This window comes from Microcebus murinus, chromosome 9, assembly GCF_040939455.1.
Source record: "Microcebus murinus isolate Inina chromosome 9, M.murinus_Inina_mat1.0, whole genome shotgun sequence".
Lineage (NCBI taxonomy): Eukaryota > Metazoa > Chordata > Mammalia > Primates > Cheirogaleidae > Microcebus > Microcebus murinus.
This window is the reverse complement of record NC_134112.1, coordinates 103,693,214-103,715,282: the sequence shown is the minus strand read 5'-3', so window position 1 is coordinate 103,715,282 and position 22,069 is coordinate 103,693,214. Positions and strand designations below refer to the sequence as shown.

At 47.8% G+C, this 22,069-nt stretch overlaps 1 protein-coding gene across 2 annotated transcripts in view; it reads right to left on the bottom strand.

Moving 5' to 3' along the window:
* The window catches only part of DYNC2I1 (dynein 2 intermediate chain 1), a 68,842-nt gene extending 53,697 nt beyond the window's left edge, over window positions 1-15,145 (bottom strand). For both annotated transcript variants that reach the window (XM_012786287.3, XM_076006761.1), the window contains exons 1-5: window positions 14,959-15,145; window positions 9,151-9,204; window positions 7,913-8,342; window positions 4,862-4,953; window positions 1,703-2,008 (exon numbers count right to left, since the gene is read on the bottom strand). In XM_012786287.3, coding sequence (XP_012641741.1) covers window positions 1,703-2,008; window positions 4,862-4,953; window positions 7,913-8,342; window positions 9,151-9,204; window positions 14,959-14,973 — 897 coding nt within the window. In that variant the 5' untranslated portion in view covers window positions 14,974-15,145. The remainder of the gene's footprint in view (window positions 1-1,702; window positions 2,009-4,861; window positions 4,954-7,912; window positions 8,343-9,150; window positions 9,205-14,958) is intronic.
* Window positions 15,146-22,069: the final 6,924 nt, after the last annotated feature.

Below are 22,069 nucleotides of genomic sequence, written 5' to 3'. Positions count from 1 at the left end.
GTAGGGTGGCTCACACCTACAATCCCATCACCCTGGGAGGCCAAGATGGGAGGATCACTTGAGCCTGGGAGTTCCAGATCAGCCTGAGCAATAGCAAGACTCCCTTAAATAAAAAAAAAAAATTATCTTTTGAGTACCTGAAAGTCAACACACAAAAAAAATTAATTATATAATGCTCAATAATCACTCCTGATGTTATATTATATATCTGTTTGTTTTAGAGACAGGGTCTTGCTCTGTTGCCCATTCTAGAGTGCAGTGGCATCATCACAGCTCACAGCAGCCTCAAACTCTGGAGCTCCAGCAATCCTCCTGCCTCAGCCTCCCGAGTAGCTGGGACTATAGGCATGCGCCAACATGCCCGGCTAAGTTTTCTATTTTTAGCAGAGATGGGATCCTGCTCTAGCTCAGGCTGGTCTCAAACTGCTACCCTCCATCGATCCTCCTGCCTCAGCCTCCCAGAGTGCAGGGATTAGAGGTGCACATCACCCCGCCCGGCCGAAGCTTTGATTTTGTTCCCAGCTGTATCCTCAGCACCTGGAACAGTGTCCAGCACACAGAGGCTACTTAAACCCTCTGAAAAGGAAGCCCATCAGTTGTCAGAACAACCTTTTTTCTAGAATTAATTTTGAAGGCAGTGGTTTTACAAAGGTGCAGAAAAATGTTCCCCGTGGGTCATTTGTACGGCTACCCTTTACCAAAGACAAACGTGTACATGAAGACATGTGTAGAAAGGCATGTCTGGGGGGGAAGTGAACAAATGTGACCTAAACATGTCCTTTCTTGTAATCACATTCGACCTAGGAACGGGCCCCAGGCAAGTTCAACCGCATGTTAGCAACGGAATCTAAGTGGTAGGTACAGGGTGTCCACGCTGAAAATCTGCCAAATTTGTTCTATGTCTGAAAACATTCATAAAACAATATGTTTGGGGGGGAAAATGAAAAATTTCTGATCTAGGGAAAGATATTTACAAAACAAGAATGAATACCCGTCCCTGAGTTTTTAATGGTGGCTACGTCAGGAACGTAAACCTGCTGTGAGGCAGGTCAGAGGGACGTCCACAGGCTTTAGACACCATATTTGTAGGGAGTGAACTGGTACTTCTCACCACGGCTCAGAGGCGTGACCAGACAGAGGCCGTGGGCTGCGGGCGGCATGGGTGTCTGAGGGCCAGCTCTGGGCAACGCAAGGGGAGGTGAAGGACCCTGTTCATGGTACAGGGCAGCGTACAGCGCAGGCTGAGGACATGAGCACGGCAGGACCTCCTCTTAACAAGACTGCTTCTCAGTCTAGATGCTCCTGGCATTAACCCAACGGTGTCTGGTTCTTACAACACACACATGTGCCTTGCTGGACATCAGCTGTGTGCTGCTTCCCCAGCAATGTCTATCTGCAGCGGCACGTCCTGAGTCCACCCAGAGGTCCCCAGCCTCAGATACCACCTGATCCACTTTAAAGGAAGCCCCATTGAGAAATAGGAGAATAAAACCACCTTAGCTTCAGATTCTGAAAAAACAGAGCAGCAAGAAGTACACACATGAGAACAAATGATACTACAATGAGTCTAGGAAAATATTAAGCAACTGTAGAAATTAAATCAATATACGCCGCGTATATTGATACGCGGCAGCACTAATACGTGGCAGCACTAAGGCCACGCTGCTTCTCAAGGAAGCCGACCGATCGCAGGGCGACGTACCTTGGGCTCCCTTTTCTTATGCTCCTCTCGGGACGATTTCTCCTTTCTCTCAGAGTTACTTCGCCGCGCCTCATCAGCAGGGAAGCCTTCCTTGTGGCGTTTCTCCCGGTGCCTCTCTTCCCAGTCTTTGTCGGAGAAAGAACTGCTTTTTTCTTTGGCGTACTTGTCTCTCTTCTCCCTTGTGCTGCTCTTTTCTCGGTGTTTCTTCTCTCGATCTGCCTCTCGTGGCTTCCTGTGTCTTCTCTCACCTTCTTCTTTGTACAGCCAGTACTTGAGAGGGTTTTCCCTGCTGTCCCCGTACTGCAGCTGCAAAACACAAGCACGTAAGATGGAGTGCGGCTGGCCTCTGCGTCTGCACACTCCACCAACCTCGACAGAAAATATTCAGGAAAAAACTGCGTCGGTGTTAAACATGTACAGACTTTTGCCCTTGCCATCATTCCCTAGGCAACACAGTGTAACTACTTCCACTGCATTTACAATGTACTAGGTGTTGTAAGTAATGCAGAGATAACTTAAAGTGCGCGGGAGGACGTGTGCAGGTTGATGCCAACGCTGCACCATCAAATCAGGGACTTGAGCTCGTGGACTTTGCATTCAAGGGAGGTCCTGGAACCAACTGGAACCAACCCCACAGGTACCGAGGGACGGTAGTTGTCCTCTGTCTTTATACATGTTATGATAAAAGCAGGGAAAATTACAGCACTGCCATTGCCCCCTTCAATCCCCAAGTTTGCTGTCAGGTATCTTCCTAAATAGTTAATCTGTTGTCTTTCTGGAAAGAAAAAACCCCATTCACAGCTCTGGTCCTGTCAGCCGCTGCTGCCCCTGGCAAATCAACAGAGACTCTGGAGCACCACTTCCCCAGCCTGGGAACAACGTCCACACCCCTCAGCTAGGCGCTAGGCATGTAGTCTCAGCCCCTCAGAGCCCCGCCCTTCATTCTTGTCACCTTCATGGCCCAGGAATCCCCACCTGTGAAAGCTCTGTGTGCTCTCCAGGAAGACACCTTCTCCCACAGCACCGGGCTGCCACCGCCCCTACTCAGACGTGTCACCACTTCCTTTCTTAATCAGGCCCACCCAGATGGAGATTCTTGAGAATGGGGACCACGGTGTAGTCATCTCTGCAGCCCCCAAAACACTCTGGATGCTCAGTAATTATCTGGTGACATTCATCACAGACTGTACAACAGGTTATTATTAATATAATGTGATATTTTTGGCTCCGACTCCGAGTTCTGGCAGCACTATCACCATGCCTGACAGACCCTTACCCTTCACACGGGGCTCCTCTGCTCACCCCCAACCAGGCACAGCGGATTCCTGGTCCACAGTGCCCCCCACACCTCTCAGTTCCCTGTGGTTCCCACTCACTGTGAGCCCCAGCAGACTCTCATCTCCCTCCTCAGTCCCCCTGACACAGCCACCCTGCTGTCCTAGAGGACACACTGACCACCTCCCTGACCGAGCTCTTCAGCTGCAAGGTCAGATCACCACCTCATACCAGCCACCAAAACAGCCTCCACGGGAATCAAAGGTAGAAGTCTTAAAAAAAACGTTAAAGACATAGAACAAGAAACAGACTACTAAGCACATAACTTTGGTGTGGGGAAAGCATTCCATCAGCAATAGAAATAAACCAAGCACAGACCTGACTAATTCGTCATTTTAAGCTTACTTATAAAAATCCCACAAGTCTCAGCCTGGGCAACATACCAAGATCCCGTCTTTACAAAAAAAAAAAAAAAAAAAATTCTTTAAATAAAATTAGTCAGGCATGGTGGTGTACACCTGTAATCCCACCATTCTGGGAGGCCAAGGCACATGTGCCAAGAGAATCGATACACCTGCATCAATGAATATTAAATTATGCAGCTATTAAAATATTATATGGAAATATGATCACTCAGTGCCCAAAATGTATTAAGTTTAAACTATTTCTAAAACAGCAGAAATCCATATATGGAAATACCTTAAAGTGATACAAGTAGATCTACCATTTGATCCAGCAATTCCTCTACTGGACATCTACCCAAAAGATCAAATGGCACTCTACAAATGGGACACCTGCACTCAAATCTTTATAGCAGCACAGTGCACAATCACAAAGGTGTGGAAACAACCCAGGTGCCCATCAATACATGAGTGGATTAATAAAATGTGGTATATGTATACCATGGAGTACTATTCAGCTTTAAGAAACAATGGTGATATAGCACCTCTTATATTTTCCTGGATACAGCTGGAACCCATTCTACTAAGTGATGTATCTCAAGAATAGAAAAACAAGCACCACATGTGCTCACCAGCAAATTGGTATGAACAGATCAACACTTAAGTGGACACATAGGAATAACATTTATCTGGTGTTGGGCGGAGGGGGGGAGGGGGGAGGGAGGCATGTACAATATACGTAACCTGAACATTTGTACCCCCATAATATGCTGAAATTTAAAAAATTAATTAAAATAAATTTAAAAAAAAAAGAAAAATATGAAAATGTTATAAATACATACACACACACACACACACGCACACACACATATATATCTAAACCTGGTAAAATACATCCCTAAATATTATCAATAATTATCTCTGGGCAAAGATTAGACAGTTTTTGTTTTCTTATTATTTATTTATATCTCCTAAATTTTCTAAACTAATCAAGCATTACCCGTGGAATCTTAGAACAAAGAACTGACTAACGCCAGGTGCGGTGGCTCACGCCTGTAATCCTAACACTCTGGGATGCGGAGGCAGGAGGATCACTTGAGGTCAGGAGTTTGAGACCACCCTGAGCAAGAGCGAGACCTCGTCTCTACTAAAAATAGAAACAAATTACCCGTACAACTAAAAATATATATAGAAAAAATTAGCTGGGCATGGTGGCACGTGCCTGTAGTCCCAGCTACTCGAGAGGCTGAGGCAGAAGGATTGCTTGAGCCCAGGAGTTTGAGGTTGCTGTGAGCTAAGCTGATGCTACGGCACTCTAGCCCAGGCAACAGAGCGAGACTCTGTCTCAAAAAACAAAAACAGAACTGACTACACCTGGTGCTTGAGACCTTCCCCAAGCCCTGAACTCTGGCTTCTGATGACAACGTTTCAAACCTCCTTCACTGGGCAGCCTCGGAAAGCCCTCCCTCGGCCCAGTGCATACCTTCCTCTCTCGGTATCTTCTTTCTCTGTCTTCATCTCCTCTGTCCGAGTCTTCATCTTTCCTTTCTTTCTCTTCACTTCTCACTTTACTTACTACAAAACATAAGACATTTTTAACACTCCCAAATTTCAGCATATCAAAAAGATTTTCTAGTATCTTGCTACAGACTTTATTACACATTTCATATTTATTAACATGTATCAAAAAACATTCAATTAAAACACATTCTCTGGCCGGGTGCGGTGGCCTGTAATCACGCCTGTAATCCTAGCACCCTGGGAGGCCTAGATGGGAGGATTGCTCGAGGTCAGCAGTTCGAAACCAGCCTGAGCAAGAGTGAAACCCCGTCTCTACTATAAATAGAAAGAAATTAATTGGCCAACTAATATATATAGAAAAAATTAGCCAGGCATGGTGGTACATGCCTGTAGTCCCAGCTGCTCAGGAAGCTGAGGCAGGAGGATCGCTTGAGCCCAGGAGTTTGAGGTTGCTGTGAGCTGGGCGGATGCCATGGCACTCACTCTAGCCTGGGCAGCAAAGTGAGACTCTGTCTCAAAACAAAACAAACAAACAAAAACCACATTCTCCAATTCAAGCATGAAAAGTTCTAGTATCAAACTGAAAATGAAACAAAGAGGAGATAAAATGGCAATCTAAGGAACACATGGTTCTTCCCCTCTCCCAGTCTGCTACGGAGGCAGCTGGCAGATGTCTGACCAACCCCTGGAAGTCCACAGGGGCACCACCAGAACAGGACATCGTAGGGTTTCTGTGTCTTGGTGGGAGAGGTGCAAGCGGAAGCAGAGCCTTCTGAGGAGAACCAGCCCAGCTGGCCAGACGTTTCCACCAACTGTGAAGCTACGAGGAAATGCCTGCCCAACGGATGTGCCAAGCAAGGAGCGCAGCCCCCACTGCTGAGGGGACGAAGGAGGCAGGAGGCCCCGAGCAGCTAAGGAAGCCACCAGGTGCCCCACACCCCAGTGCAAGGCTGCAGCTTCAGCCACGGTGGAGGGGAAGGCTGCCGCACTCGGCCCAGGACAACCGGCAGGTGGGCCCCAGGATGGAACGGCCTGCATGGACTGACGCCCAAGGCACCAACCCACACAGAAAGCCCAACTTCCACTTCTGAATCTGCATAAACGAAAAAGTCACTAGGCTTAAACTTAGGAGAACTGACAATTTAAAAGATGAGGGCAGACCGGATTTTCACAGATCACTGAGACAAATTTCATTCATTTACAAAGTATTCTCCAAGCACTGACCACCTTTCTAGGTGTCTGGGATGGAGGAGCTGAGTTCTGGGTATATTGCTGAGGTGGGCGCACGGGATTTTCCGAGAGACCAGAAAGAAAATCACAGAGCCAAGAAGCGTCCCAGGGTTTCTGACCCGAGGACAGAGGAGTGAGGCCGCCATCAGCTGGAATGGGTGTGGCTGTGGCAAAGCAGGTTGCAGAGGGCCGAGAGAAGCTCAGTCCAGGGCATACTAAGTGGTCATTGTCCACTAGACATCAAAGCACACATGGACACACAAGCCTGGAATTCAGGGGTGAGGCCCAGCTGAGGATAAAAACTTGGAAATCAGGAAACAGATAAACAGTATTTAAGACCCTGGACTAGCTCCAGCTAGCGAGGGAGAGGGGTGTCTGCAGCAGGGGCCTGAGGACCGAGCCGCATCCAGGCCACACTTCACAGATGGGGAGGGGGCGATGACAACTAACGATGACAGAGAGAACTTTACCGAGTCTAATCTACAGCTACTCTTCCCAGTACGATTCCCCGCAACACTGCACTGTAAAAATAAGAGCAGGTAGCAACAAAAAGAGCCATCTGAGAACAAAAGGTTTTCTCAGAAATAAATATCAAAGACATCAAAAGTAGTAACTTTAAAAAGAGGCATTGGCCGGGCGTGGTGGCTCACGCCTGTAATCCTAGCTCTCTGGGAGGCCGAGACGGGCGGATTACTCAAGGTCAGGAGTTCGAAACCAGCCTGGGCAAGAGCGAGACCTCGTCTCTACTATAAATAGAAAGAAAGTAATTGGCCAACTAATATATATAGAAAAAATTAGCCGGGCATGGTGGTGCATGCCTGTAGTCCCAGCTACTCGGGAGGCTGAGGCAGTAGGATTGCTTGAGCCCAGGAGTTGGAGGTTGCTGTGAGCTAGGCTGACGCCACGGCACTCACTCTAGCCTGGGCAACAAGTGAGACTCTGTCTCAAAAAAAAAAAAAAAAGAGGCATTAAATAGTAAAATAGTTATTGTTAAAATTAATTAGTGGTTACCCAATTAACCCACCAATTCCACCCCTTGGTCTATACCCAACAGACACGCGTGTGAATGCCAGAGAACGCAGAATAATGTTCTCAGTCCTATTCCCAATAGCTAACTCTGCAAACAACCAATGGACATAGCTGCAAATGGACAGAGCTTGGCATAACTACACAAGGGACAGTAAGTAACAAAAAATGAGTAAAGGTCCCTGGTTTTCATCATTTTCATAGCCAGGCCTTCTGGTTATGAAGTTACTATGTATTATTCTAATATGTTCCTTTTTCACTTATGTTAGCCTGTTTGAACTTTGTATAAGGAGCATATAAATACACCACCTATTATTAATATATAACAATAAATCAGTGAAGAAACTTCTGTTGAGGAGGGAAAAAGAGTATGCATCCTTATCTTAGAATTCTTAGGAATTTAGCTAAATATTTGTGTGTTGCTTAAAGCTGATACTTATTTACAATGCGGATGGAGATTTATTATGATATTAAGTCTAAAATGCATTTTAATAGTAAAACTCTAGCAAATAATGAGAAAATTGTCACTCCCCTCATTGAGTTTTTAACATATCAAAAAGAAAACAATGACAAGAAGCACACACAGAGCCCAAGAGCCTATAACTTCAAACCCAAAGCTGAGACACTTAGGAAACTACAAGAGAAAACACAAAGACATTTCGAAAGAGCGAAATGTCCCAAACAGCAAGAACTGTTACAAGAAACAGAGCTGAGCGACACCTGGGTGCACAAGCGACACCTGGGCGCACAGACGCACCTGAGCGGCCAGCCTTCTCTGCCCGCTGCTGAGGCGGCTGCCGGCCTCGCACCTCTGAGCCCAGCAGGCTGTGGTAGGCGGGCGTCTGCCAGTGCTCTTCTTTCTTGGCCCTTCTGTCTTTCTCCTTTTCTCTGTCCTTTCCTTTACCGTGAGGCTTTTCTGCATCCTGCTCTCGGTGTTTCTCTTTCAGCTTGTCTTTCTCCCGCTCTTTTGTGTCTTTCCTCCTCTCCCGTTGCTTTTCTCTGTCTCTGTCCCCGAGAGGACTCTCCTTTGTGGTGTGAGCCTCGGCTGTCCTCTCTCTGTGCTTGGTCTCACGGTCCTGACCCCTGGCCTTGGGCTCCGGGTGCCCCAGGAGGTCCACCTCAGACCCCTTGTGCAGTTGCTTCTCCCTGTGTTTCCTGTCCTCCCTGGGACTGCCTGCATGCACAGCCTGCAACAAGAGAAAAAGGATCCTTCAGATTTCCATTCGGCTCTTAACATCTGAGTGTGAGACACATACGAATTTGAAGGACCTTAAAAACCCTTGGGTGGAGAACACCTGTGGTCCCAGTGCTCTGCGAGACCGAGGCAGGAGGATCGCTTGAGCCCAGGAGTTGGAGGCTGCAGTGAGATGTGATGACCACTGTGCTCCAGCCTGGGCAATAGTGGGAGACCCTGTCTCTAAAAAAAACCAAAAAACAAAAACAGAAACCCACCTTGGATTCTACCACTATCTAGTCCCAGCAAGAAGAGGTCTGACTCGGTGTTGTTAGACACTAAAGGACTTGGCATCACACTCAGCATTTCTACAGCTGCCACTGGCACCCCACAGATAGAAAGAAAAAGAGACACTGAGGCTGTGTTGTAAAGTCACTGCAACAGGGACCACCTGTGTCCTACAGAAAACACTGTGTCCTCAACAGAAAACTCTCCAGAGGACGTGACCTCAAGCCTAGGCCCCTACGCACCCCCGGCCCCCGCACCGCAGAACTGAGATCTGCTCGCCCCAGAGCAGTGCAGGGATGCCCAGGGCCATGACAAGGCCCCCCGAGCTGGTAGGGTGTCAGGCTGGACTAACAAACGTGACCTGCTGTGGTTCCAGAGGGATTAAACCACATGGCTTCACCTCTGAGTCAAAACACCTCTGAAATGAGCCACAGATAAGCAAAGTCGTGCATTGCTGTGAACTGGGTACAACTGTCCAGGGAAACCACGTGGTCTCCCACAGGGTCCCAACTTAAATCCTCAAAATACATTACCCGTAGGTGCCTCCTCAGGTCCTCCGCTTCCCAAGTGTCCTCTTTGGTTCTCCTCTAAATGGGAAAAAGTATAAAGTCAGGATTTTTACAGCTTAAAATAATTATATGTGCTCTAATGAGCTGCTTTTTCATTAGGTGATCTAAATCAGTGGCAATTAATTCTGGACATGCCAGAAAATACTTGTCCACCTACTGGAATAAAAGGTAATGGAAGTATTTATTCACTAGCCTGAAAATGACCCACACTTATAGAATGCATCCCTTCAGCTGCTTCAAAAACAAATACTGCAAAATAAAAGTGAAAACAGGTCCCAACAGCAGTTGAACAACAGATGGAAGACAAGTACTTTGTGGGTTTCAGACACACCATGCCAGCCCGAACTGCGCCTATGCTCCTTGGGCTGCAGGAGGCTCCTCCCGGGACAGGGGGCGCTGCGGCGCCTGCTTGTGGTACCCGCTGCTCCCGGGACCAGCTGTGAGGTGACAGAGGCAGCCCCAGGGGGCAGACAGCCTGCTCAGGTGTCCCAGCCCAGGGCCAGCCTTGGGCCCACACGCCAGCATCACCGGCTACACGGGAGCGGCGAGCCTCCAAATGACCGGAGACGCCTGAGGAGTACCCGCCCCAAACCTAGAGCCTCCCCGGCTGAGGCCCCGGTGTTGGGAGCAGAGCTGAGCCTCCCTGCAGCAAATTCTCCCGTTCCTGATCCACAGACATTGGGGGCAGAATCAAAAGGCTGCTGTTGTTTTCAAGGCAGTAAAAGCCCCCGGGATGCGTGAGTGGCAGACAACATGCACACAGCGTGTATGCACACCAGGTGCTACATGGAGCCAAACACGCTATTTGAATCTCATAGCCCTACTAGGAAGGCTAAAGACTCCATTTTACAAACGAGGAAACTGAGGCACAGAGAAGCTCAACACCTTTCACCTTCAGAGTCTTACACACGGCCGAGCACAAAACAGGAACTGAATAAGTATCTGTGGAATGAATAAAAACAGGCAAAGGCTGCCTGTGTCTGCTGACCCCTGGGGAACTGGGGGGGCAGCCACAGCTCACAGGAACCCCTGGGCTGGCTCAGCAAACACACGCCCAGCGCCTCTTGAACACTGAACCCGCTCCAGACACAGGGACTGCACTGACCAGCAAAACCCAAGTCAAGTCCCTCCCTCAAAGACACGTGTTGTTCATACTGTGGAAGCACGGGCTCCTATGGGACAACCCATCCCTCAAGTGCAGATCACATCCCTCCGGCTGCGCCCTAACCTTCGGGAAAGGAAACTTGCCTTAGTCGTCCCTGTCCCTGGCACCGAGCGCTGTTGGCTCGTCACAGCGCCTCACAAAGAGGAGGCTCTGGTGGAGGAGCGCATAGAGACAGAGAGTTCGTCAGGGACCCCAACTGTTCCAAGAATTTAAGAGGAGATATTAATGTGTGGTGGCCTTGAAATATTTCCACTGATTCTTCAATGACCCTTCCTTCCCAAGGAAGGTAATCCCTCCTCCCATGAACATGGGCCGGATTCAGTGACTCACTGCTAGGAAAGAGAGCAGGGTGGAAGCCAAGCTATGACTTCCCAGTCAGGGTCTAAAATCAAAGTTTCCACCTGGCTCTGCGGGCTCGCTCTGGGAGAGCTGGAGCCACTGCAGGGGGGTACTCGGGGCTGGAGAGGCCACGTGCAGAGGCCAGTGCAGCCCAACAGCCACCTCGGAAGGCCCCGCAGCCCAACTGAACCTTCAGGTGACACCCTAACTGCACCCTAATGTCCTACCCAGGCCACTGCCAAACTCCTCACGCCCAGGAAGCTGAAGATAACAAATGTTTGTTGTTGCATCAGGGCAACCACAAACACCCTCACCCCCACCCAGGACCTGCCCTACCACGGCGCTACCCACCTCCCAGGACCCTGGCAGACCTGCCTGTGGTCCTCCTGGCTCACATCGGTGCTAGTCTCCCTGATCTGGGCACAAGCCTTAGGAGACGGAATCGCAGCTTAGGCTTCTGGGACGCTCCAGCGCCATAGTGCGGCTGGCCTTTGGGCTGGACCTGCCTCACTGATGACCGCATTACCCCCACACACACCCACAACGCAGCCCTACACTCCCAAGTAAGACACAGCTCGATAACAAAGCTGACCTCAGCTGAGCAAAACTAATCGAGGATGGTTTCTCGGGGAGAACATGACAATATTCATCCTCACAATTTCACTGTCCCTATAAGAAACACTACCTTGAAGGTACAAACAGAGTCTGGGATGTATGTTTCAAAAAAGAGGCAGATATAGTCCAGACAAGAAATGAAAACTTCATTCAAAAACATTCAGCCTTTCTAAATACAGAATGAAATAGTACTGCGTAGTACTGAAACAGTTCACAACACTAGCTCATATTTCATATCAAAATAAAGAGGGCAGAAATTTATTTTAATAAAAGGATAACTTAAATACATACAGTTTTACATCTTTCAAGCTATGATTAATAAATTTCATGATAATAATAAACTCACAGGCTGGATGTGGTGGCTCACGCCTGTAATCCTAGCACTCTGGGAGGCCGAGGCGGGCGGATTGCTCAAGGTCAGGAGTTCAAAACCAGCCTGAGCAAGAGCGAGACCCCATCTCTACTATAAATAGAAAGAAATTAATTGGCCAACTAATATATATAGAAAAAATTAGCCGGGCATGGTGGCGCATGCCTGTAGTCCCAGCTACTCGGGAGGCTGAGGCAGTAGGATTGCTTGAGCCCAGGAGTTTGAGGTTGCTGTGAGCTATACTGATGCCACGGCACTCACTCTAGCCTGGGCAACAAAGTGAGACTCTGTCTCAAAAAAAAAAATAAAAAAAAATAAATAAATAAACTCACATATTACCAATTGTTTGGTATGTAACAGTAAATTTAGAAATTTGTAAAATTTTCATTGAGCATAAAAATTAATAAGAGTCACACACACTGCAAGCAAGATAAAGTGTTTTTAAAGAGGTACTACTGAAAAAAACTGTCACCACTCTTATCAAGCAGATGCAAAATGTACAAACACACCATAAACTTTTTCTAATAGCTACAACACACAGAAACTTGATATGATTTTTAGTGCAAATAAAGAACACAAATCTGCTTATATTAGCAATATTCATTATGCAAATAATCACATTGAAACAAACCAAAGGAAGAGCTTAGTGTAAAATAAAAGGAATAATAAGCAACACCAAAAAACTACAATTTTATTCCAATAACCTCATGAAAATTTTATCTTTCCCCTTAATGAAATAAACTTATACTAATCAATTCTATATAATACTATGATAATTACATAATTAAGTTCTATTGACCAGTGGGCTAACTTCATAAAAAGTTAATGACCAATTTGCAACTGAAAATGTATTCTAGGTATTTATTACTTGCCAGGAAATATCCAGCCCTGAAGTCTGCTGCATTTTCTACTTTAATGTTTATTTATTAAATGTGTATCAGAATAAAGCCCCAAGGTGTAATCAAATGTCAAAAAAATAATGAACAGAAAAAGACCCACAATAGACAAACTGCCATATACTAATATATTCAGAACACCACAGATAAAGATTCTAAATCTTCTGGAGAAAAGAAAATGTTACTTACAAAGATATCTCACCAGCCAAAATCACTGGTTTTACAACAACGTGTAATGCCTTCAAACTTTTGGAAAAACTATTTTGATCCTAGAATTGTATGCTGAGCCAAAATCTTAAACAAGTATATCAGTATAATAAAGACAGTCTTAAAGTTTCCCCTCCTACATACTTGTTGAAAAAGGTATATTAGGATATATTCCGGGGTGGGGGCAAAGAGAGGGGATTTCAAGAACGAAAAAGATACTAGACCCAAGGAACAGTAGGCCTACCCAAAAGTAAAATGAGAAGGAATTCTCAGATGATAGTTCTGCACAGGTCTAGAAAACAATTAGTCCCAATGAGAAGAGAAAGTCAGTGAGCTTGGCTGGACAAGGTGGCTCATGCTTGTAATCCTAGCACTCCAGGAGGCCGAGGCGGGTGGATGATTTGAGCTCAGGAGTTCGAGACCAGTCTGAGCAAGAGCAAGACCCGTCTCTACTGAAAATAGAAAGAAAATTAGCTAGACAACTAAAAATATATATAGAAAAAAATTAGCTGGGCATAGTGGCACATGCCTGTAGTCCCAGCTACTTGGGAGGCTGAGGCAGGAGGATCCCTTGAGCCCAGGAGTTTGAGGTTGCTGTGAGCTGGGCTGACGCCACTGTACTCTAGACAAGGAGAGAGAGTGAGACTCTGTCTCAGAAAAAAAAGTCACTGGAAAGAATGTTTTTTAAAGCGTATTTCATTAAACAGATCATATTACTCATTAATGAACCAGAAGACATATCAATGGAGTTTAAAAATAAAAAAGAAACATATGTTGCTTTTTGCAGAAAAAAAAGGCAAATAGAAACTAACAGAAAATCAAAGAAACACATGGCCCAAATATGAAGCAAACTACACTGGGGCACATTAACTGAATGTAAGAAAAGATGAGCTATTTGACCCTGATACCAGGAACACTGTCCTTTGAGCAGAATGAGTGTGGGAACACTCCGCATTTTCTCTATTGGCCCAATCGCACTGTTTGGTTCTGCAGTGAATGCTACTTACATAGTGTCATAGTGTATTGGTTTTCAATTTTGAAAGTCAACCTATAAATAAGCAAATCACAGAAAACATAAGTCGCAGAATAACTAGAGGAAATGTAAAGGGAAAGGTTCAGAAGATGACAGGCCAGGAGACCAGCGGATTTAAGGGGAAATGGAGGTGGGTTAGAGAAGGGCAATAACTTCCAGTCTTCACCAAGGGGAAGTTAAAAGATACTATCTAAGGTTGATACAAGCCCAAATACAAATTAAAGAATATTATTTAACGTTATAAAGGTAAATGGCAGGAAAAACTAACGGAGAGGAAGGAAGGCAGAGGAACCGCCAGCGCCAGCACCCTGCACACCGTGGTGTCACTGGCCCTGGCGGATACCCTGCCACGTCGCCACGGCCACCGTGCGCATCTCATCTTACGAATTAGGAAATAAGACTCGTTAAGTAACTTTCCCAAGGTCACACAAGTAAAGACAAAAGCCAGAATTCAAACGGAAGCCACCAGACTGCAAGCTCAACCTCTCAAGCTGTGACAGGTAACATTTAAATCGGCTGAAACAGAATAAAACTTGAGGACGGGCAGGGCGCGGAGTCTCACGCCTGTCATCCTAGCATTCTGGGAGGCCGAGGCGGGAGGATCGCTTGAGGTCAGGAGTTCGAGACCAGCCTGAGCAAGAGCGAGACCCCGTCTGTACTAAAAAATAAAAATAAAAAGAAATTAATTGGCCAACTAAAAACATATAGAAAAAATTAGCCGGGCATGGTGGCGCATGCCTGTAGCCCCAGCTACTCAGGAGACTTTGAGGTTGCTGTGAGCTAGGCTGACGCCACGGCCACTCTAGCCCGGGAAACAGAGTGAGTGAGACTCTGTCTCAAAAAAAAAAAAAGAAAAAACAAACTTGAGGACGCGGCTCCCGGGCCACAGCAGCCGAGGCGCAGGCGCGGACGGGCGCGGGTACGCGCGGGCCGGTCGGTGCTGCGGCCTGTTCAAAACTGTGAAGAAGGACGGGCTTCCCCGCAGCGGGCGCCTGGTCCCGCGTCCTGCGCCGCCTCAGTTTCCCCTTCCGCGCTGGGCACGGAGGCCCCGCCAGGGAACGGCGGCGCGGGCGGAGGAGAGAGAGCAGCTGCCGGCCTGGCCCCAAGCCCCGCATCCGAGAAGGCCCGGACCCAGCCTCGCACCAACCTTCCCAGGCTCCATCGTTCCCCACGGGCCCGGCGGCCGCGGTATCCTCGGTCCGGCCAGGCTCGGGCCACCCCAGGAGGAGACCTGCCGTCCGGCGCCCCCACTCTCCTCCCGCCGAGCCCGGGCCTGCTGCGCTGAGGCTCCGCGGGCGGCGCGTCACCGGCTCCTAGCAACCGGCAGGCAGGAGCAGCACAGTGCCGAGCAGTCGCTGCCCGGCATGCTCCGCGGCCGCTCTTCCTGCGCCTGCGCGTTCCCGGCCGCGGGCACCGGCCGGCAGGGGTGGTGCAGGACCAGCGGTGGCAGGTCTCCCCGCCCCGCAGGCCCGACGGGAGGGAGAGAGGATCCTGAAAGAGCTTTCCATTTGAATAAGGCTTAGCGCTCTACAGATCACGTTCCCGCATGCTGTCTGCGATTGGAGCAGCCCCGCTCGGTGGGCAGGAATGGAAGCCGTGGGAAGGGCTGTGGGACGCCAGGAGGGGCGTGGAGGCGGGGCTCTGCGCCTCGGAAGCTTCACCTGCAGCTTCCAGGTGGGAGCCCAGACCCCCAGACCCAGGCCCGGCGTGGAGGGGGCCCCTGGGGTGCCCAGGCCGGCGAGGAGGGGGACCCAGGTCGGCTAGGAGAGGCCCCCGAGGAGGCAGGAGCAGACCTGGGGGCCCTCGCGTCCACAGCAGCGGCTGTCGGGCGTCCTCGTCTGCGGCATGTGCGGTGGGAAAGGGAAGGCGGGAAGGGAGCTTCTGGGACGGCTCTGAGCTGGGCTGGCTCTCGTGCCCCCCCCCGCCCCCATTCACCTAACTTAGGTCAGCTCTGCGGGGCCCCAGGCGGGGTAGCCCCGCGCACCCCCGCCCACCTGTGCTCACGCCACTACCTCTTAGTTAGATCTTAAATCCGCCCGTTTTTTTCGCGGCTCCAGCAGCAGGACTATCCGAAATGTCCATCTCATGTCAGTCACTGCGCGCTTCTGTGGCACCTCTTGCAACCAAACAGCGACTTAGAGCTCCCCAAGTGCACCGCGTGCACTTGGGCTTTGTGGGTGCTGTTTCCTCTGTCTCACTATGTCCCACTGTATTTCTAGAATAAATGGATTTATAGCTTTTGGGAAACCTAAAACAATTATTTTCTGAGTAGCTTGTTTGCCCATGGTTACATTCTATCTTATAGTTCTGGGGTCATCTTTATTGATTCACTAGATGGCTTCTTGAATTCATCTGGGTGACCTGGGAACTAAGAATGCTGGAGGCAGAAAGCTAAATAAAACGCTATCTGGACCTCTAGTGGCTTTAGTGTTAGGAGAGAGAAATGTGCAAACAACTGTTAATGTGAAGGTATAAGAGCTACTCTTAAAATGCAGTGGATGATGGCCGGGCGCGGTGGCTCACGCCTGTAATCCTAGCACTTGGGAGGCCTAGGCGGGCGGATTGCTCGTTTCAGGAGTTCGAAACCAGCCTGAGCAAGAGCAAGACTCGTCTCTACTATAAATAGAAGGAAATTAATTGGCCAACTAATATATATAGAAAAAAAAATTAGCCGGGCATGGTTGGCGCATGCCTGTAGTCCCAGCTACTCGGGAGGCTGAGGCAGAAGGATTGCTTGAGCCCAAGAGTTTGAGGTTGCTGTGAGCTAGGCTGACGCCAGGGCACTCACTCTAGCCTGGGCAACAAAGCCAGACTCTGTCTCAAAAAAAAAAAAAAAACAACAACAACAACAAAATGCAGTGGATGAGGAAGTGACACATCTGCCTGGAATATAAGAACCAGGTTGGGAAAGGCTTCATTTCAGTTGGACCTTGAAGCATAAAATTTGCCAGGCACAGAGAGGCTGGGAAAGAACATTTTGAGATAAAAAAAAACAAATAAAGTGTGCAAGCACAGACAGGAGAAAGGGTTTTGGAGTGTTCTGTAAGAATTTACTATATACTAATATATAACTGTGCTGTCCAATAGAGAATGCAAGGCATGTAATAAAATAATAGTAGCCACATTTAAAAAGTTAAAATAGGCCAGGCGTGGTGGCTCACACCTGTAATCCCAGTACTTTGGAAGGCCAAGGCAGGATGATCACTTGCAGCCAGGAGCTTGAGACCAGCCTGGACAACATAGTGAGACCCCCGTCTCTACAAAAAGTAAAAAAAACAAATAAGCCAGGTGTGGTAGTTCACACCTATAGTCCCAGCTACTGGGGAGGCTGATGCAGGAAGATCACTTGAGCCCAGGAGTTCAAGGCTTCAGTGAGCTGTGATCACACTACTGTAATCCTGCCTGATGACAGAGGAAGGCCCCATCTCTTAAAAAAAGAAAAAGGAGTTTAAAAAGATAAAATCAGGCTGGCCCTGATGGTTCATGCCTGTAATCCTAGCACACAGGGAGGCCAAGGCAGAAGGATTGCTTGAGGCCAGGAATTCGAGATCAACCTGAGCAAGAGCAAGATGCCATCTCTACAAAAAATAAAAAAACTAGTTGGGTATGGTGGCACACACCTGTAGTCCCAGCTACTCTGGAGGCTGAGGCAGGGGGATTGCTTGAGCCCAGGAGTTTGAAATTGCAGTGAGCCAAGACAACACCACTGCACTGTAGCCTGGGTGACAGAACGAGAATCTCTCTCTCAAAAAAAATCAAATTTAACAATAGATTTAACCAATTATATATAAAATGTTATTTTAACATATAGTATATACTGAAAGTACTGAGTTATTGTACAATCTTTTTTTTAATGCTGTCTTCAAAAGTGTGTATTTTACACTTGCAGCACATCTCAATTCAGACAAGCCATATTTCAAGTGCTCAAAGCCACATGTTGCCAGTGGCTTTTGAACTGGACAGCATGAGTTGGCAGCACAGTGTTAGTGTAGGTATGAAAGGGAGATACAGAACAGGCCGTGTAAACAAACGAGATACTGACAAGAAAACACTGCAAGATTAGGGTAGCCAGCAGGTGTCACAGAATATTAGTATAAGAAAAGCGAGACTTGAGAGAAAAAAACATGCAATGTGGACAAATGGGATGCCGATTAAGAGACCACACTAACAATAACAAGGGCAATCACAGCTATCACAAGAAACATAACAGGAACAACACAGGGCATACTATAAATCAGAGTTTATCCCCTAGCCCCATGGGCTTTGAACACCACACACACATCCATGCCTAACTTTGAAAATGCCCCTGCCAGACATCAGGAAGGAGACATCTCCATTGGTCAAGAGAAAAAGAGAAGGTCAGGAAGTAGGAGAAGCCAGATGAGAAAAAGGGAGGACACAGAGACAGCAGTGCCACTGTCCACTGGGATGTGTGCCCGATCCCACCCCACCCACTTGTGGAGTACTGTCGCTTGCTAATCTTCCTTGGCAGTCCACCTGCATGCCTGGAGGTGCACTTACTTAATAAACTTTGCTGCTGCTGCTTGCTGCTTCAAAATGGTCTCTTGCTTTTATTCTTCGACTGCAAGAAGACAAGAACCAAGGAGTTCAACGGCTGGTCACAAGAGGCTGTGTTTTGTAACTGGGTTGGGGAACCCCCCCCCCAGCGTCTGGGGGAGATGCTGGGGACAAGGCTGGAATGGGGGAATGATCCCATTTGTAAAAGGCCTTGAATGTCAGGATACCAAGATTTAAATGTGAGGCTGTCCAACCCCAAGTCCTGACAACGGAAGGGAAGGGAACGTAGTTGCAGGTGGAGAAGGAGTGGAAGCCCAGAGACGGTTGGGAGCCCACAGCCTCTGCTGCATCTCGCCGTGCTCCACTTGTGGGCCAGACTGCAGCTCCCAAGAAAGCACTGTGCTCTGCCCACACACAGGCCATCCTGCAAGATCTCCCTCCATCCTCCCGTCCACCACACAGCTGACCGCCATCCCTGGAGTGTCAGCCGGGCACCATCCCACTGCAGACTTTTCCCACTTGGAACCCATATCCAATTCATTTGTGAGAGTTTTCCCAGGTCTTCTGACGTGTAACTTTAAAAATTAATTTCCATCTCCCTCACTAGACTATAAACTAGTTTATAACTTCAGGTTATAATAGAAACAAAACAATTTTTTCACAATAAGCAACTTTGTTACAAGAGTCAACTACCTTCCTCTGTCATCCTTGCTAGGTTTTGTAGTCACATGAATAGTGTTATCTTAGAATGCCAGTATATACAGGTATTGCACAAAGCCTACCCACAAGACCTTTCCACAAAGTGGCAGAATTGTGAGTTGGCCTAAGGCCGGCTATGGAGTCCGACTGCCTATGTCCACGACCCTAATCAGCCTCTCGGCAGCTGGAACTTGGGTGATTTGTTCTACCACCTTGTGCTTCAGTTTCCTCTTCTATAAAAATGGGACTTGGCCTGGTGCGGTGGCTCACGCCTACAATCCCAGCACTTGGGAGGCCAAGGTGGTAGGATCGCTTGAGCCCAGGAGTTTGAGGCTGCAGTGAGCTATGGCTGTTCCACTGCACTCCAGCCTGGGTGACAGAGTGAAGACTCCATCTCTAAAATAAATATGTTTTTATAAATAGGAATCACTCTGCACAGCAATCGTGAGGATCAAATGAGTCGTTATGTGAAGTACCTAGCATGATGCCCGGGACAAACTAAGCACTCAATGTCAGTTATTAACATTTTTATTATTGTTTTTTTATTATATGTTATTACCTGAATTAAAAGCATTTGGGGAAGATGAAAATATGTAGGATGCCAAAGTTATACCCTCCCTTTATAAATTATCCATAATTGGAGTACTTTTTGGAATTTCAGAGGCCAGTTAACAGTCCTTTATCAATTAAGAGGCTGTGGTGGGCGGAACTCTCCCGTTGTCTGTGCTGGTGGATCTCTCCCTGAGTGTGAGGGGCTGTACGCCTGTTATCAGGCTACCAATCATACTAAGTGTGTCAAAGGGGGATTATCCTGGTGGGCCTGGCCTTCACAGAAGGAACATGTCAAAGAGCCACTCAGGACGTCCTGGAATAAGAGGAAGTAAACTGCCACGTTGTGAGAGCCTGTGGAGGGGCTGCATGGAAGGGCTTGAGGGTGAGCCCTGGCTGAGAGCCAGCAAGAAAAAGGGACCTCGGCCCCACAGTTTACTCTTGCCCACAGCCTGAATGAGCTTAGGAGAGGACCCTGAGCGGGAGAACCAGCTCAGCCAACACCTTGGTTTCACCTTGGGAGACCCGACACAGTAGAGGGCCCAGCTAAGCCTGCTGTATATCCTCTTCATTACCGAGAAGAACCAAAACGGAGCTTATGACTTGCTACATGGCTTTAGTTGGGGACTGTAACGTATCCCGTCTAATCCAAGTTTCCCCTCCACCTGCACAGAGCTGCCTCTGGGGTTCCTGAGGATAAGTGGCTTCAAAGAGAGCCCAAAGAAACTGAGCTGTATTCCACAGACATGTGGTCATAGAGACAAGCACAAGGTGCAGAGATGATTGCTCCTGGGGAGAGATATCACAAAAGCCTTCTCTGAGGTGGAGATACGCAGATTGGGTTTTGAAAGAGGAATAGGAGCTTGCCATCAGGTCAGGATGGAGAAGGCTGGTTCATGCACAGAGAATAGCAAAGGCACAAAGATTGGCAGCAGCGTGGGTTGAGAAGGATGATGACACTGCTTAGGGAGGCGGCTGGAAGTGAGGCGGAAGTCGGGGGTCCTGTTTTGAAAAGCTCCATCCATTATGCTTAGGAGCTTTGATTTTACACCATAAGAAAATGGAACATTTTATAAGCAGGGAAGATACTCAGTCAAAAATGCATTTTTAGAGTGGCCATTTGATGAAAACACAGACTTTTAAAAATAAATTTCACAAAAACTTCAAACTTAGAGAACATGCAAATACAAAAAACCCTCTTATCTCCCCACCCAGATTCCCACCTCAGCTCACAGCACATTTGCCCCACTCTTCTAGAAGTTTCTTCTCTGCCCTCTATTATCTGTCACACACATTGTCACTGTCATTAGTCTTTTTCTGAATCATTTGAGAAAGAGCTTCACATATGATTGCTCATCACTTCCTATCTTAGTGTTCCTGTCTTTATGCTGCTATAACAAAATACCTGAGATGAGGTAATATAATTAACGGAAATTTATCTTCTCACAGTTCAGGTGGGGAAGTTCACAATCAGAGTGCTGGCACTTTTGGTGTCTGGTGAGGGCTGCTCTCTGCTTCCAAAATGGTGCCTTGACAGTGAGAAATGTCATGGCCTCAGGTGGCACAGAGCTGAAGGCTGCCAGAAGCCTCTTTTATAAGGTCACTAATCCTGTCCACAAGGCAGGAGCCCTCAGGGGCCAAAGGCCCCACCTCCTAATACTATCACATTAGCCATTAAGTTGCAACACCTGAATTTTGGAGGAGACACATTCAAACCATGGCATCCTCAAATACTCTAGTTTCTATTTCTCCAAAACAAGGACAGCCCCCACTGTACAACCCTCCCAGTGGCGAAATCCACAGTGATACGTTATTGTCCCACCCACAGACCCCACTGGAGTTCCACCAACTTGGCCGATTTTTCCCTTGTGTGCAGGTCACACCCAGGAACACACACTGTGGAGCCACACCTCTTCAGTCTCCTATGATCTGAGCGAATCTTATGTCTTTTCCTGTCTTTTGTGAGTTTTAGAGGTGGCCTCTATTATGGGTCTGATGCTCCCTTGGGACATAAGGAGGTCATGTTTTCTGGCAGAAATGCTGCCATGTTCATCTTAGTGACTGTATTGGGACCCAAAATGTCTACCCATCTCCCACTGGTGAAGTTTACCTCTACTGCATGGTCATGTTGGTGTCTGCTAGGTTTTCCCACCAGAAAGTCTCCATTTTCCCTTTTGTAATCATAAGTACGTTGTATAAAGGTATTTCAGTACTAACTGTCATCAAAGTCCACCCGTGGTCCTGAGCTTCCACTCATAGCTCATTCCTGCTTCGACCCCAAGATGACTGCCAAATGGTGACTTCTGTTTTCACCGTTCCTTCCCCACTTATTAGCTGATGTCCTACTGTAAAGAACAGCTTCTCTCTTGACCATTATTTCCCTGCATTCACCACCCATGGACATGAGCATGGACTCCTGGGTTCCATTTTTGCTCACTGGGTTGTAATCCACCAGTATCACTCTTTGTTTTGCTGCTCAAATTGTCCCAGAC